General features: G+C 32.4%; 1 protein-coding gene across 11 annotated transcripts in view; it reads left to right on the top strand.

Annotated features, from left to right (window-relative positions):
• Positions 1-17,425, top strand: part of AGRN (agrin) — a 582,966-nt gene that overhangs the window by 169,971 nt on the left and 395,570 nt on the right. For 7 of the 11 annotated variants that reach the window (XM_088481091.1, XM_088481094.1, XM_088481090.1 and 4 more), the window contains exon 3: positions 1,099-1,119. The exons of the other annotated variants lie outside the window; for them this stretch is intronic. In XM_088481091.1, coding sequence (XP_088337217.1) covers positions 1,099-1,119 — 21 coding nt within the window. The remainder of the gene's footprint in view (positions 1-1,098; positions 1,120-17,425) is intronic. 11 annotated transcript variants of the gene reach the window in all.

Below are 17,425 nucleotides of genomic sequence, written 5' to 3'. Positions count from 1 at the left end.
AAAGCCCCAAATGTATACAACAAAGAACCTGAATTCGCTTTAGGAACATAGTGGCAGCTCCTGGTTAGTGTACTATGTTTTAATATTGTATTTTAAAACACAACTTAATATCTACACTGAGTTACATTAGATGTAATAATCTCAATACTTAAATATATGTATCTTGTATGATTGTATTTTAATATAATTAAAAGAAAATCAGCTTCTCCCCTGAGCTGCTCAAACCATGTCTAGATTGGCCATACTGTGTCCACATACACACAAAGCCACAAACCTTTCTGTGACTCATAAGCCAAATGGGGGGAAAGGCATATTTCATATTACTTACAGTTCAAGCTGCCACCTCTACACAGTGGAGGCAGACGATTTGTGGGCTAAACCAACAACCATGGGAATGCAGGCTGATAATTTACAAGACCATAGGGGGGAGATCAAACAGTGAAAAGAGAAGGGGGTCAGTGGTGAAGTTACCCATAGCAACCAATCAACCTATCAAAGCTGATTAGTTGCTATGGGCAACTTTTTACACTGATCAGCTTCTCTACTATTTGCACTTGTTCATACTTCTCCTATTAGTAACATCACTGAGGTAAGAGGCACTTAGTGCCGCATGTCTTACCGATGCCAATAACCCATAGCAAGTTGATAAGCTGAATGTTCGGTTCACGGCCAAGTTTTCTGCCTTCGCTGTGTGTAAGTGACGGTGACACATTAAGAATACTTGTTACACGTAATCCCTGATGCCTACATTTATGTCACAAATAAATAGTGACTCATACAGGCCATCTTGTTACATATTTTAAATGCATAGTGCAGGGTTTTGTGTATTAACTAGAATAAAAAATGACATGAAAGTTCCATGTGTTCCTTGGGAGGGTAATGTATGCAGGGTACCCAGGTCCAGCCCAGACCTTCACCTTCTTTTGTTTGGCTCAGAAACTTTGGACTGGGTTTACTAAGGAATAAACATGATATATTAATTTCAGTTGCATTACTGCTAGTGGGTTAGACAGCTGATTAATATGTGCATTGGTTGTTTTCTTTCTGCCATATAACTAACTCTCTTTCTTCTCTTCTTAATGCACCTGCTTTCTGTAGAGCATAGGAGGCTTAGTGCTGGTAAGTAATGGGCTGTCATCCTGCATCTCTCATGCTCATTCTTCACCACTCCCATCAGTTTCATGATGCTGCATTAAATGTGCCGGCTCATCTGTGCTTATCTCTCTCCTGCAACTGATGAATCACAATCCTGCTCTTCTCTGTGGCATGAAGGTTTTGCTGTTAGTACAGATTAATCACTGATTTCTCAGAGAAATTAAATTAAACAAAAAATTGTGTTTCAGAGTAATATACATGAAAAGAGACCATTCACTTGTGTGGCTGATAAAACCATGTACCAATATGGATACATTTCTATACTTATTTTGAGATCTGGGCTTCACTGCAATCCAGATAATGATCCAGTATCTTATTGCAATGACAATAAGGCATTTTATTCCCCTGGGGAAATAACTGAGATCTGGTCCTTTTTATTTTTTATTTCTTTGACACAGATGTCCTCTATACTTCTAGGGAAGGGGTGGTCAATTAGCGGCTCTCCAACTGTTGTGCAAGAGCAGAATTTTCCATGCCTACTGCCATAGCGGGTTTGTCCGGCATGCAAGGGGCATGGACATGTCTATCATTATAGACAGATACACGGCTAGTCACCAAACCTTAACAATTAGGACAGTTCCCAGACTATCCTGCTAGCTCCTGTCTGTTCTTGCAGCATATCCTACCTGCTGCTCGTGTCTTCAGCCCAGTTGCTGCTTGTCTAGAACCTGGAATGTTGCGGCCTTGATATCTACATGAAGTATAGAAAGGAAAGCATAGCAATAAGTACAGAAAGCATAGCAATAAGTATAGGAAGCATAGCAATAAGTACAGAAAGCATAGCAATAAGTATAGGAAGCTTAGCAATAAGTACAGAAAGCATAGCAATAAGTACAGGAAACATGGCAATAAGTATAGGAAACATGGCAATAAGTATAGGAAGCATAGCAATAAGTACAGAAAGCATAGCAATAAGTATAGGAAGCTTAGCAATAAGTATAGGAAACATGGCAATGAGTACAGGAAGCATAGCAATAAGTACAGAAAGCATAGCAATAAGTATAGGAAGCTTAGCAATAAGTATAGGAAGCTTAGCAATAAGCATAGAAAGCTTAGCAATAAGTACAGAAAGCATAGCAATAAGTATAGGAAGCTTAGCAATAAGTATAGGAAACATGGCAATGAGTACAGGAAGCATAGCAATAAGTACAGAAAGCATAGCAATAAGTATAGGAAGCTTAGCAATAAGCATAGAAAGCTTAGCAATAAGTACAGAAAGCATAGCAATAAGTATAGGAAGCTTAGCAATAAGTATAGGAAACATGGCAATGAGTACAGGAAGCATAGCAATAAGTACAGAAAGCATAGCAATAAGTATAGGAAACATGGCAATGAGTACAGGAAGCATAGCAATAAGTATAGGAAACATAGCAATGAGTACAGGAAGCATAGCAATAAGTACAGGAAGCTTAGCAATAAGTACAGGATGCTTAGCAATAAGTACAGGAAGCTTAGCAATAAGTATAGGAAACATGGCAATGAGTACAGGAAGCATAGCAATAAGTACAGGAAGCTTAGCAATAAGTACAGGAAGCTTAGCAATAAGTATAGGAAACATGGCAATGAGTATAGGAAGCATATCAATAAGTACAGAAAGCATAGCAATAAGTATAGAAAGCTTAGCAATAAGTATAGGAAACATGGCAATGAGTATAGGAAGCATATCAATAAGTACAGAAAGCATAGCAATAAGTATAGAAAGCTTAGCAATAAGTATAGGAAACATGGCAATGAGTATAGGAAGCATAGCAATAAGTACAGAAAGCATAGCAATAAGTACAGAAAGCATAGAAATAAGTATAGAAAGCATAGCAATAAGTACAGAAAGCATAGAAATAAGTATAGGAAGCATAGCAATAAGTACAGAAAGCATAGCAATAAGTATAGGAAGCTTAGCAATAAGTATAGGAAGCATAGCAATAAGTATAGAAAGCATAGCAATAGGTACAGAAAGCATAGTAATAAGTACAGAAAGCATAGCAATAAGTATAGGAAGCATAGCAAGCATAGCAATAAGTATAGAAAGCATACCAATAAGTATAGGAAGTATAGCAATAAGAACAGAAAGCATAGCAATAAGTATAGAAAGCTTAGCAATAAGCATAGAAAGCTTAGCAATAAGCATGGAAAGCATAGCAATAAGTATAGGAAGCATAGTAATAAGTACAGAAAGCATAGCAATAAGTATAGGAAGCTTAGCAATAAGTACAGAAAGCTTAGCAATAAGTACAGAAAGCATAGCAATAAGTATAGGAAGCTTAGCAATAAGCATAGAAAGCATAGCAATAAGTTAGAGAGCATAGCAATAAGTATAAGAAGCATAACAATAAGTACAGAAAGCTTAGCAATAAGCATAGAAAGCATAGCAATAAGTATAGAGAGCATAGCAATAAGTATAAGAAGCATAACAATAAGTACAGAAAGCTTAGCAATAAGTGCAGAAAGCATAGCAATAAGTATAGGAAGCTTAGCAATAAGCATAGAAAGCATAGCAATAAGTATAGGAAGCATATCAATAAGTACAGAAAGCTTAGCAATAAGTACAGAAAGCTTAGCAATAAGTACAGAAAGCATAGCAATAAGTATAGGAAGCTTAGCAATAAGCATAGAAAGCATAGCAATAAGTATAGAGAGCATAGCAATAAGTATAAGAAGCTTAACAATAAGTACAGAAAGCTTAGCAATAAGCATAGAAAGCATAGCAATAAGTATAGAAAGCATAGCAATAAGTATAGAGAGCATAGCAATAAGTATAAGAAGCATAACAATAAGTACAGAAAGCTTAGCAATAAGTACAGAAAGCATAGCAATAAGTATAGGAAGCTTAGCAATAAGCATAGAAAGCATAGCAATAAGTATAGGAAGCTTAGCAATAAGTATAGAAAGCATAGCAATAAGTATAGAGAGCATAGCAATAAGTATAAGAAGCATAACAATAAGTACAGAAAGCTTAGCAATAAGCATAGAAAGCATAGCAATAAGTATAGAAAGCATAGCAATAAGTATAGAGAGCATAGCAATAAGTATAAGAAGCATAACAATAAGTACAGAAAGCTTAGCAATAAGTACAGAAAGCATAGCAATAAGTATAGGAAGCTTAGCAATAAGCATAGAAAGCATAGCAATAAGTATAGGAAGCTTAGCAATAAGTATAGAAAGCATAGCAATAAGTATAGAGAGCATAGCAATAAGTATAAGAAGCATAACAATAAGTACAGAAAGCTTAGCAATAAGCATAGAAAGCATAGCAATAAGTATAGAAAGCATAGCAATAAGTATAGAGAGCATAGCAATAAGTATAAGAAGCATAACAATAAGTACAGAAAGCTTAGCAATAAGTACAAAAAGCATAGCAATAAGTATAGGAAGCTTAGCAATAAGCATAGAAAGCTTAGCAATAAGTATAGGAAGCTTAGCAATAAGCATAGAAAGCATAGCAATAAGTATAGAGAGCATAGCAATAAGTATAAGAAGCATAACAATAAGTACAGAAAGCTTAGCAATAAGCATAGAAAGCATAGCAATAAGTATAGAAAGCATAGCAATAAGTATAAGAAGCATAACAATAAGTATAGAAAGCTTAGCAATAAGCATAGAAAGCATAGCAATAAGTATAAGAAGCATAACAATAAGTACAGAAAGCTTAGCAATAAGAATAGAAAGCATAGCAATAAGTATAGAGGGCATAACAATAAGTATAAGAAGCATAACAATAAGTACAGAAAGCTTAGCAATAAGCATAGAAAGCATAGCAATAAGTATAGAAAGCATAGCAATAAGTATAGAGAGCATAGCAATTAGTATAAGAAGCATAACAATAAGTACAGAAAGCTTAGCAATAAGTACAGAAAGCATAGCAATAAGTATAGGAAGCTTAGCAATAAGCATAGAAAGCATAGCAATAAGTATAGAGAGCATAGCAATAAGTATAAGAAGCATAACAATAAGTACAGAAAGCTTAGCAATAAGCATAGAAAGCATAGCAATAAGTATAGAAAGCATAGCAATAAGTATAGAGAGCATAGCAATAAGTATAAGAAGCATAACAATAAGTACAGAAAGCTTAGCAATAAGTACAGAAAGCTTAGCAATAAGTACAGAAAGCATAGCAATAAGTATAGGAAGCTTAGCAATAAGCATAGAAAGCATAGCAATAAGTATAGGAAGCATATCAATAAGTACAGAAAGCTTAGCAATAAGTACAGAAAGCATAGCAATAAGTATAGGAAGCTTAGCAATAAGCATAGAAAGCATAGCAATAAGTATAGAGAGAATAGCAATAAGTATAAGAAGCATAACAATAAGTACAGAAAGCTTAGCAATAAGCATAGAAAGCATAGCAATAAGTATAGAAAGCATTGCAATAAGTATAGAGAGCATAGCAATAAGTATAAGAAGCATAACAATAAGTACAGAAAGCTTAGCAATAAGTACAGAAAGCATAGCAATAAGTACAGAAAGCATAGCAATAAGTATAGGAAGCTTAGCAATAAGCATAGAAAGCTTAGCAATAAGTATAGGAAGCTTAGCAATAAGCATAGAAAGCATAGCAATAAGTATAGAGAGCATAGCAATAAGTATAAGAAGCATAACAATAAGTACAGAAAGCTTAGCAATAAACATAGAAAGCATAGCAATAAGTATAGAAAGCATAGCAATAAGTATAAGAAGCATAACAATAAGTATAGAAAGCTTAGCAATAAGCATAGAAAGCATAGCAATAAGTATAAGAAGCATAACAATAAGTACAGAAAGATTAGCAATAAGCATAGAAAGCATAGCAATAAGTATAAGAAGCATAACAATAAGTACAGAAAGCTTAGCAATAAGCATAGAAAGCATAGCAATAAGTATAGAGGGCATAGCAATAAGTATAAGAAGCATAACAATAAGTACAGAAAGCTTAGCAATAAGCATAGAAAGCATAGCAATAAGTATAGAGAGCATAGCAATTAGTATAAGAAGCATAACAATAAGTACAGAAAGCTTAGCAATAAGTACAGAAAGCATAGCAATAAGTATAGGAAGCTTAGCAATAAGCATAGAAAGCATAGCAATAAGTATAGAGAGCATAGCAATAAGTATAAGAAGCATAACAATAAGTACAGAAAGCTTAGCAATAAGCATAGAAAGCATAGCAATAAGTATAGAAAGCATAGCAATAAGTATAGAGAGCATAGCAATAAGTATAAGAAGCATAACAATAAGTACAGAAAGCTTAGCAATAAGTACAGAAAGCTTAGCAATAAGTACAGAAAGCATAGCAATAAGTATAGGAAGCTTAGCAATAAGCATAGAAAGCATAGCAATAAGTATAGGAAGCATATCAATAAGAACAGAAAGCTTAGCAATAAGTACAGAAAGCATAGCAATAAGTATAGGAAGCTTAGCAATAAGCATAGAAAGCATAGCAATAAGTATAGAGAGAATAGCAATAAGTATAAGAAGCATAACAATAAGTACAGAAAGCTTAGCAATAAGCATAGAAAGCATAGCAATAAGTATAGAAAGCATAGCAATAAGTATAGAGAGCATAGCAATAAGTATAGAAAGCATAGCAATAAGTATAGAGAGCATAGCAATAAGTATAAGAAGCATAACAATAAGTACAGAAAGCTTAGCAATAAGTACAGAAAGCATAGCAATAAGTACAGAAAGCATAGCAATAAGTATAGGAAGCTTAGCAATAAGCATAGAAAGCTTAGCAATTTAGTATAGGAAGCTTAGCAATAAGCATAGAAAGCATAGCAATAAGTATAGAGAGCATAGCAATAAGTATAAGAAGCATAACAATAAGTACAGAAAGCTTAGCAATAAGCATAGAAAGCATAGCAATAAGTATAGAAAGCATAGCAATAAGTATAAGAAGCATATCAATAAGTACAGAAAGCTTAGCAATAAGTACAGAAAGCTTAGCAATAAGTATAAGAAGCATAACAATAAGTATAGGAAGCTTAGCAATAAGCATAGAAAGCATAGCAATAAGTATAGAGAGCATAGCAATAAGTATAAGAAGCATAACAATAAGTACAGAAAGCTTAGCAATAAGTATAGAAAGCATAGCAATAAGTATAGAGAGCATAGCAATAAGTATAAGAAGCATAACAATAAGTACAGAAAGCTTAGCAATAAGTACAGAAAGCATAGCAATAAGTATAGGAAGCTTAGCAATAAGCATAGAAAGCATAGCAATAAGTATAGGAAGCTTAGCAATAAGTATAGAAAGCATAGCAATAAGTATAGAGAGCATAGCAATAAGTATAAGAAGCATAACAATAAGTACAGAAAGCTTAGCAATAAGCATAGAAAGCATAGCAATAAGTATAGAAAGCATAGCAATAAGTATAGAGAGCATAGCAATAAGTATAAGAAGCATAACAATAAGTACAGAAAGCTTAGCAATAAGTACAGAAAGCATAGCAATAAGTATAGGAAGCTTAGCAATAAGCATAGAAAGCATAGCAATAAGTATAGGAAGCTTAGCAATAAGTATAGAAAGCATAGCAATAAGTATAGAGAGCATAGCAATAAGTATAAGAAGCATAACAATAAGTACAGAAAGCTTAGCAATAAGCATAGAAAGCATAGCAATAAGTATAGAAAACATAGCAATAAGTATAGAGAGCATAGCAATAAGTATAAGAAGCATAACAATAAGTACAGAAAGCTTCGCAATAAGTACAGAAAGCATAGCAATAAGTATAGGAAGCTTAGCAATAAGCATAGAAAGCTTAGCAATAAGTATAGGAAGCTTAGCAATAAGCATAGAAAGCATAGCAATAAGTATAGAGAGCATAGCAATAAGTATAAGAAGCATAACAATAAGTACAGAAAGCTTAGCAATAAGCATAGAAAGCATAGCAATAAGTATAGAAAGCATAGCAATAAGTATAAGAAGCATAACAATAAGTATAGAAAGCTTAGCAATAAGCATAGAAAGCATAGCAATAAGTATAAGAAGCATAACAATAAGTACAGAAAGCTTAGCAATAAGCATAGAAAGCATAGCAATAAGTATAAGAAGCATAACAATAAGTACAGAAAGCTTAGCAATAAGCATAGAAAGCATAGCAATAAGTATAAGAAGCATATCAATAAGTACAGAAAGCTTAGCAATAAGCATAGAAAGCATAGCAATAAGTATAGAGGGCATAGCAATAAGTATAAGAAGCATAACAATAAGTACAGAAAGCTTAGCAATAAGCATAGAAAGCATAGCAATAAGTATAGAAAGCATAGCAATAAGTATAGAGAGCATAGCAATTAGTATAAGAAGCATAACAATAAGTACAGAAAGCTTAGCAATAAGTACAGAAAGCATAGCAATAAGTATAGGAAGCTTAGCAATAAGCATAGAAAGCATAGCAATAAGTATAGAGAGCATAGCAATAAGTATAAGAAGCATAACAATAAGTACAGAAAGCTTAGCAATAAGCATAGAAAGCATAGCAATAAGTATAGAGAGCATAGCAATAAGTATAAGAAGCATAACAATAAGTACAGAAAGCTTAGCAATAAGCATAGAAAGCATAGCAATAAGTATAAGAAGCATAACAATAAGTACAGAAAGCTTAGCAATAAGCATAGAAAGCATAGCAATAAGTATAGAGGGCATAGCAATAAGTATAGGAAGCTTAGCAATAAGCATAGAAAGCATAGCAATAAGTATAGAGAGCATAGCAATAAGTATAAGAAGCATAACAATAAGTACAGAAAGCTTAGCAATAAGCATAGAAAGCATAGCAATAAGTATAGAAAGCATAGCAATAAGTATAGAGAGCATAGCAATAAGTATAAGAAGCATAACAATAAGTACAGAAAGCTTAGCAATAAGTACAGAAAGCATAGCAATAAGTATAGAAAGCATAGCAATAAGTATAGAGAGCATAGCAATAAGTATAAGAAGCATAGCAATAAGTACAGGAAGCTTAGCAATAAGTACAGGATGCTTAGCAATAAGTACAGGATGCTTAGCAATAAGTACAGGAAGCTTAGCAATAAGTACAGGAAACATGGCAATGAGTACAGGAAGCATAGCAATAAGTACAGGAAGCTTAGCAATAAGTACAGGAAGCTTAGCAATAAGTATAGGAAACATGGCAATGAGTATAGGAAGCATATCAATAAGTACAGAAAGCATAGCAATAAGTATAGAAAGCTTAGCAATAAGTATAGGAAACATGGCAATGAGTATAGGAAGCATATCAATAAGTACAGAAAGCATAGCAATAAGTATAGAAAGCTTAGCAATAATTATAGGAAACATGGCAATGAGTATAGGAAGCATAGCAATGAGTACAGAAAGCATAGCAATAAGTACAGAAAGCATAGAAATAAGTATAGAAAGCATAGAAATAAGTATAGAAAGCATAGCAATAAGTACAGAAAGCATAGAAACAAGTATAGGAAGCATAGCAATAAGTACAGAAAGCATAGCAATAAGTATAGGAAGCTTAGCAATAAGTATAGGAAGCATAGCAATAAGTATAGAAAGCATAGCAATAGGTACAGAAAGCATAGTAATAAGTACAGAAAGCATAGCAATAAGTATAGGAAGCATAGCAAGCATAGCAATAAGTATAGAAAGCATACCAATAAGTATAGGAAGTATAGCAATAAGAACAGAAAGCATAGCAATAAGTATAGAAAGCTTAGCAATAAGCATAGAAAGCTTAGCAATAAGCATGGAAAGCATAGCAATAAGTATAGGAAGCATAGTAATAAGTACAGAAAGCATAGCAATAAGTATAGGAAGCTTAGCAATAAGTACAGAAAGCTTAGCAATAAGTACAGAAAGCATAGCAATAAGTATAGGAAGCTTAGCAATAAGCTTAGAAAGCATAGCAATAAGTTAGAGAGCATAGCAATAAGTATAAGAAGCATAACAATAAGTACAGAAAGCTTAGCAATAAGCATAGAAAGCATAGCAATAAGTATAGAGAGCATAGCAATAAGTATAAGAAGCATAACAATAAGTACAGAAAGCTTAGCAATAAGTGCAGAAAGCATAGCAATAAGTATAGGAAGCTTAGCAATAAGCATAGAAAGCATAGCAATAAGTATAGGAAGCATATCAATAAGTACAGAAAGCTTAGCAATAAGTACAGAAAGCTTAGCAATAAGTACAGAAAGCATAGCAATAAGTATAGGAAGCTTAGCAATAAGCATAGAAAGCATAGCAATAAGTATAGAGAGCATAGCAATAAGTATAAGAAGCATAACAATAAGTACAGAAAGCTTAGCAATAAGCATAGAAAGCATAGCAATAAGTATAGAAAGCATAGCAATAAGTATAGAGAGCATAGCAATAAGTATAAGAAGCATAACAATAAGTACAGAAAGCTTAGCAATAAGTACAGAAAGCATAGCAATAAGTATAGGAAGCTTAGCAATAAGCATAGAAAGCATAGCAATAAGTATAGGAAGCTTAGCAATAAGTATAGGAAGCTTAGCAATAAGTATAGAAAGCATAGCAATAAGTATAGAGAGCATAGCAATAAGTATAAGAAGCATAACAATAAGTACAGAAAGCTTAGCAATAAGCATAGAAAGCATAGCAATAAGTATAGAAAGCATAGCAATAAGTATAGAGAGCATAGCAATAAGTATAAGAAGCATAACAATAAGTACAGAAAGCTTAGCAATAAGTACAGAAAGCATAGCAATAAGTATAGGAAGCTTAGCAATAAGCATAGAAAGCATAGCAATAAGTATAGGAAGCTTAGCAATAAGTACAGAAAGCATAGCAATAAGTATAGAGAGCATAGCAATAAGTATAAGAAGCATAACAATAAGTACAGAAAGCTTAGCAATAAGCATAGAAAGCATAGCAATAAGTATAGAAAGCATAGCAATAAGTACAGAGAGCATAGCAATAAGTATAAGAAGCATAACAATAAGTACAGAAAGCTTAGCAATAAGTACAGAAAGCATAGCAATAAGTATAGGAAGCTTAGCAATAAGCATAGAAAGCTTAGCAATAAGTATAGGAAGCTTAGCAATAAGCATAGAAAGCATAGCAATAAGTATAAGAAGCATAACAATAAGTACAGAAAGCTTAGCAATAAGCATAGAAAGCATAGCAATAAGTATAGAAAGCATAGCAATAAGTATAAGAAGCATAACAATAAGTATAGAAAGCTTAGCAATAAGCATAGAAAGCATAGCAATAAGTATAAGAAGCATAACAATAAGTACAGAAAGCTTAGCAATAAGCATAGAAAGCATAGCAATAAGTATAAGAAGCATAACAATAAGTACAGAAAGCTTAGCAATAAGCATAGAAAGCATAGCAATAAGTATAGAGAGCATAGCAATAAGTATAAGAAGCATAACAATAAGTACAGAAAGCTTAGCAATAAGCATAGAAAGCATAGCAATAAGTATAAGAAGCATAACAATAAGTACAGAAAGCTTAGCAATAAGCATAGAAAGCATAGCAATAAGTATAGAGGGCATAGCAATAAGTATAAGAAGCATAACAATAAGTACAGAAAGCTTAGCAGTAAGCATAGAAAGCATAGCAATAAGTATAGAAAGCATAGCAATAAGTATAGAGAGCATAGCAATTAGTATAAGAAGCATAATAATAAGTACAGAAAGCTTAGCAATAAGTACAGAAAGCATAGCAATAAGTATAGGAAGCTTAGCAATAAGCATAGAAAGCATAGCAATAAGTATAGAGAGCATAGCAATAAGTATAAGAAGCATAACAATAAGTACAGAAAGCTTAGCAATAAGCATAGAAAGCATAGCAATAAGTATAGAAAGCATAGCAATAAGTATAGAGAGCATAGCAATAAGTATAAGAAGCATAACAATAAGTACAGAAAGCTTAGCAATAAGTACAGAAAGCTTAGCAATAAGTACAGAAAGCATAGCAATAAGTATAGGAAGCTTAGCAATAAGCATAGAAAGCATAGCAATAAGTATAGGAAGCATATCAATAAGTACAGAAAGCTTAGCAATAAGTACAGAAAGCATAGCAATAAGTATAGGAAGCTTAGCAATAAGCATAGAAAGCATAGCAATAAGTATAGAGAGAATATCAATAAGTATAAGAAGCATAACAATAAGTACAGAAAGCTTAGCAATAAGCATAGAAAGCATAGCAATAAGTATAGAAAGCATTGCAATAAGTATAGAGAGCATAGCAATAAGTATAAAAAGCATAACAATAAGTACAGAAAGCTTAGCAATAAGTACAGAAAGCATAGCAATAAGTACAGAAAGCATAGCAATAAGTATAGGAAGCTTAGCAATAAGCATAGAAAGCTTAGCAATAAGTATAGGAAGCTTAGCAATAAGCATAGAAAGCATAGCAATAAGTATAGAGAGCATAGCAATAAGTATAGAAAGCATAGCAATAAGTATAGAGAGCATAGCAATAAGTATAAGAAGCATAACAATAAGTACAGAAAGCTTAGCAATAAGTACAGAAAGCATAGCAATAAGCATAGAAAGCATAGCAATAAGTATAGAGGGCATAGCAATAAGTATAAGAAGCATAACAATAAGTACAGAAAGCTTAGCAATAAGCATAGAAAGCATAGCAATAAGTATAGAAAGCATAGCAATAAGTATAGAGAGCATAGCAATTAGTATAAGAAGCATAACAATAAGTACAGAAAGCTTAGCAATAAGTTAGAAAGCATAGCAATAAGTATAGAGAGCATAGCAATAAGTATAAGAAGCATAACAATAAGTACAGAAAGCTTAGCAATAAGCATAGAAAGCATAGCAATAAGTATAGAAAGCATAGCAATAAGTATAGAGAGCATAGCAATAAGTATAAGAAGCATAACAATAAGTACAGAAAGCTTAGCAATAAGTACAGAAAGCTTAGCAATAAGTACAGAAAGCATAGCAATAAGTACAGAAAGCATAGCAATAAGTATAGGAAGCTTAGCAATAAGCATAGAAAGCATAGCAATAAGTATAGGAAGCTTAGCAATAAGTATAGAAAGCATAGCAATAAGTATAGAGAGCATAGCAATAAGTATAAGAAGCATAACAATAAGTACAGAAAGCTTAGCAATAAGTATAGAAAGCATAGCAATAAGTATAGAGAGCATAGCAATAAGTATAAGAAGCATAACAATAAGTACAGAAAGCTTAGCAATAAGCATAGAAAGCATAGCAATAAGTATAGAAAGCATAGCAATAAGTATAGAGAGCATAGCAATAAGTATAAGAAGCATAACAATAAGTACAGAAAGCTTAGCAATAAGTACAGAAAGCATAGCAATAAGTATAGGAAGCTTAGCAATAAGCATAGAAAGCATAGCAATAAGTATAGGAAGCTTAGCAATAAGTATAGAAAGCATAGCAATAAGTATAGAGAGCATAGCAATAAGTATAAGAAGCATAACAATAAGTACAGAAAGCTTAGCAATAAGTACAGAAAGCATAGCAATAAGTATAGGAAGCTTAGCAATAAGCATAGAAAGCATAGCAATAAGTATAGGAAGCTTAGCAATAAGTATAGAAAGCATAGCAATAAGTATAGAGAGCATATCAATAAGTATAAGAAGCATAACAATAAGTACAGAAAGCTTAGCAATAAGCATAGAAAGCATAGCAATAAGTATAGAAAGCATAGCAATAAGTATAGAGAGCATAGCAATAAGTATAAGAAGCATAACAATAAGTACAGAAAGCTTAGCAATAAGTACAGAAAGCATAGCAATAAGTATAGGAAGCTTAGCAATAAGCATAGAAAGCATAGCAATAAGTATAGGAAGCTTAGCAATAAGTATAGAAAGCATAGCAATAAGTATAGAGAGCATAGCAATAAGTATAAGAAGCATAACAATAAGTACAGAAAGCTTAGCAATAAGTATAGAAAGCATAGCAATAAGTATAGAGAGCATAGCAATAAGTATAAGAAGCATAACAATAAGTACAGAAAGCTTAGCAATAAGCATAGAAAGCATAGCAATAAGTATAGAAAGCATAGCAATAAGTATAGAGAGCATAGCAATAAGTATAAGAAGCATAACAATAAGTACAGAAAGCTTAGCAATAAGTACAGAAAGCATAGCAATAAGTATAGGAAGCTTAGCAATAAGCATAGAAAGCATAGCAATAAGTATAGGAAGCTTAGCAATAAGTATAGAAAGCATAGCAATAAGTATAGAGAGCATAGCAATAAGTATAAGAAGCATAACAATAAGTACAGAAAGCTTAGCAATAAGCATAGAAAGCATAGCAATAAGTATAGAAAACATAGCAATAAGTATAGAGAGCATAGCAATAAGTATAAGAAGCATAACAATAAGTACAGAAAGCTTAGCAATAAGTACAGAAAGCATAGCAATAAGTATAGGAAGCTTAGCAATAAGCATAGAAAGCTTAGCAATAAGTATAGGAAGCTTAGCAATAAGCATAGAAAGCATAGCAATAAGTATAGAGAGCATAGCAATAAGTATAAGAAGCATAACAATAAGTACAGAAAGCTTAGCAATAAGCATAGAAAGCATAGCAATAAGTATAGAAAGCATAGCAATAAGTATAAGAAGCATAACAATAAGTATAGAAAGCTTAGCAATAAGCATAGAAAGCATAGCAATAAGTATAAGAAGCATAACAATAAGTACAGAAAGCTTAGCAATAAGCATAGAGAGCATAGCAATAAGTATAAGAAGCATAACAATAAGTACAGAAAGCTTAGCAATAAGCATAGAAAGCATAACAATAAGTATAAGAAGCATAACAATAAGTACAGAAAGCTTAGCAATAAGCATAGAAAGCATAGCAATAAGTATAAGAAGCATATCAATAAGTACAGAAAGCTTAGCAATAAGCATAGAAAGCATAGCAATAAGTATAGAGGGCATAGCAATAAGTATAAGAAGCATAACAATAAGTACAGAAAGCTTAGCAATAAGCATAGAAAGCATAGCAATAAGTATAGAAAGCATAGCAATAAGTATAGAGAGCATAGCAATTAGTATAAGAAGCATAACAATAAGTACAGAAAGCTTAGCAATAAGTACAGAAAGCATAGCAATAAGTATAGGAAGCTTAGCAATAAGCATAGAAAGCATAGCAATAAGTATAGAGAGCATAGCAATAAGTATAAGAAGCATAACAATAAGTACAGAAAGCTTAGCAATAAGCATAGAAAGCATAGCAATAAGTATAGAAAGCATAGCAATAAGTATAAGAAGCATAACAATAAGTATAGAAAGCTTAGCAATAAGCATAGAAAGCATAGCAATAAGTATAAGAAGCATAACAATAAGTACAGAACGCTTAGCAATAAGCATAGAAAGCATAGCAATAAGTATAAGAAGCATAACAATAAGTACAGAAAGCTTAGCAATAAGCATAGAAAGCATAGCAATAAGTATAGAGAGCATAGCAATAAGTTTAAGAAGCATAACAATAAGTACAGAAAGCTTAGCAATAAGCATAGAAAGCATAGCAATAAGTATAAGAAGCATAACAATAAGTACAGAAAGCTTAGCAATAAGCATAGAAAGCATAGCAATAAGTATAGAGGGCATAGCAATAAGTATAAGAAGCATAACAATAAGTACAGAAAGCTTAGCAATAAGCATAGAAAGCATAGCAATAAGTATAGAAAGCATAGCAATAAGTATAGAGAGCATAGCAATTAGTATAAGAAGCATAACAATAAGTACAGAAAGCTTAGCAATAAGTACAGAAAGCATAGCAATAAGTATAGGAAGCTTAGCAATAAGCATAGAAAGCTTAGCAATAAGTATAGAGAGCATAGCAATAAGTATAAGAAGCATAACAATAAGTACAGAAAGCTTAGCAATAAGCATAGAAAGCATAGCAATAAGTATAGAAAGCATAGCAATAAGTATAGAGAGCATAGCAATAAGTATAAGAAGCATAACAATAAGTACAGAAAGCTTAGCAATAAGTACAGAAAGCTTAGCAATAAGTACAGAAAGCATAGCAATAAGTATAGGAAGCTTAGCAATAAGCATAGAAAGCATAGCAATAAGTATAGGAAGCATATCAATAAGTACAGAAAGCTTAGCAATATGTACAGAAAGCATAGCAATAAGTATAGGAAGCTTAGCAATAAGCATAGAAAGCATAGCAATAAGTATAGAGAGAATAGCAATAAGTATAAGAAGCATAACAATAAGTACAGAAAGCTTAGCAATAAGCATAGAAAGCATAGCAATAAGTATAGAGAGCATAGCAATAAGTATAAGAAGCATAACAATAAGTACAGAAAGCTTAGCAATAAGCATAGAAAGCATAGCAATAAGTATAGAAAGCATAGCAATAAGTATAAGAAGCATAACAATAAGTATAGAAAGCTTAGCAATAAGCATAGAAAGCATAGCAATAAGTATAAGAAGCATAACAATAAGTACAGAAAGCTTAGCAATAAGCATAGAAAGCATAGCAATAAATATAAGAAGCATAACAATAAGTACAGAAAGCTTAGCAATAAGCATAGAAAGCATAGCAATAAGTATAGAGGGCATAGCAATAAGTATAAGAAGCATAACAATAAGTACAGAAAGCTTAGCAATAAGCATAGAAAGCATAGCAATAAGTATAGAAAGCATAGCAATAAGTATAGAGAGCATAGCAATTAGTATAAGAAGCATAACAATAAGTACAGAAAGCTTAGCAATAAGTACAGAAAGCATAGCAATAAGTATAGGAAGCTTAGCAATAAGCATAGAAAGCATAGCAATAAGTATAGAGAGCATAGCAATAAGTATAAGAAGCATAACAATAAGTACAGAAAGCTTAGCAATAAGCATAGAAAGCATAGCAATAAGTATAGAAAGCATAGCAATAAGTATAGAGAGCATAGCAATAAGTATAAGAAGCATAACAATAAGTACAGAAAGCTTAGCAATAAGTACAGAAAGCTTAGCAATAAGTACAGAAAGCATAGCAATAAGTATAGGAAGCTTAGCAATAAGCATAGAAAGCATAGCAATAAGTATAGGAAGCATATCAATAAGAACAGAAAGCTTAGCAATAAGCACAGAAAGTATAGCAATAAGTATAGGAAGCTTAGCAATAAGCATAGAAAGCATAGCAATAAGTATAGAGAGAATAGCAATAAGTATAAGAAGCATAACAATAAGTACAGAAAGCTTAGCAATAAGCATAGAAAGCATAGCAATAAGTATAGAAAGCATAGCAATAAGTATAGAGAGCATAGCAATAAGTATAGAAAGCATAGCAATAAGTATAGAGAGCATAGCAATAAGTATAAGAAGCATAACAATAAGTACAGAAAGCTTAGCAATAAGTACAGAAA

Source organism: Taudactylus pleione, unplaced genomic scaffold (assembly GCF_031769625.1).
Source record: "Taudactylus pleione unplaced genomic scaffold, aTauple2 ptg000264l, whole genome shotgun sequence".
NCBI classification, from domain to species: Eukaryota; Metazoa; Chordata; class Amphibia; order Anura; family Myobatrachidae; genus Taudactylus; species Taudactylus pleione.
This window is presented reverse-complemented; position numbering and strand designations above follow the sequence as displayed.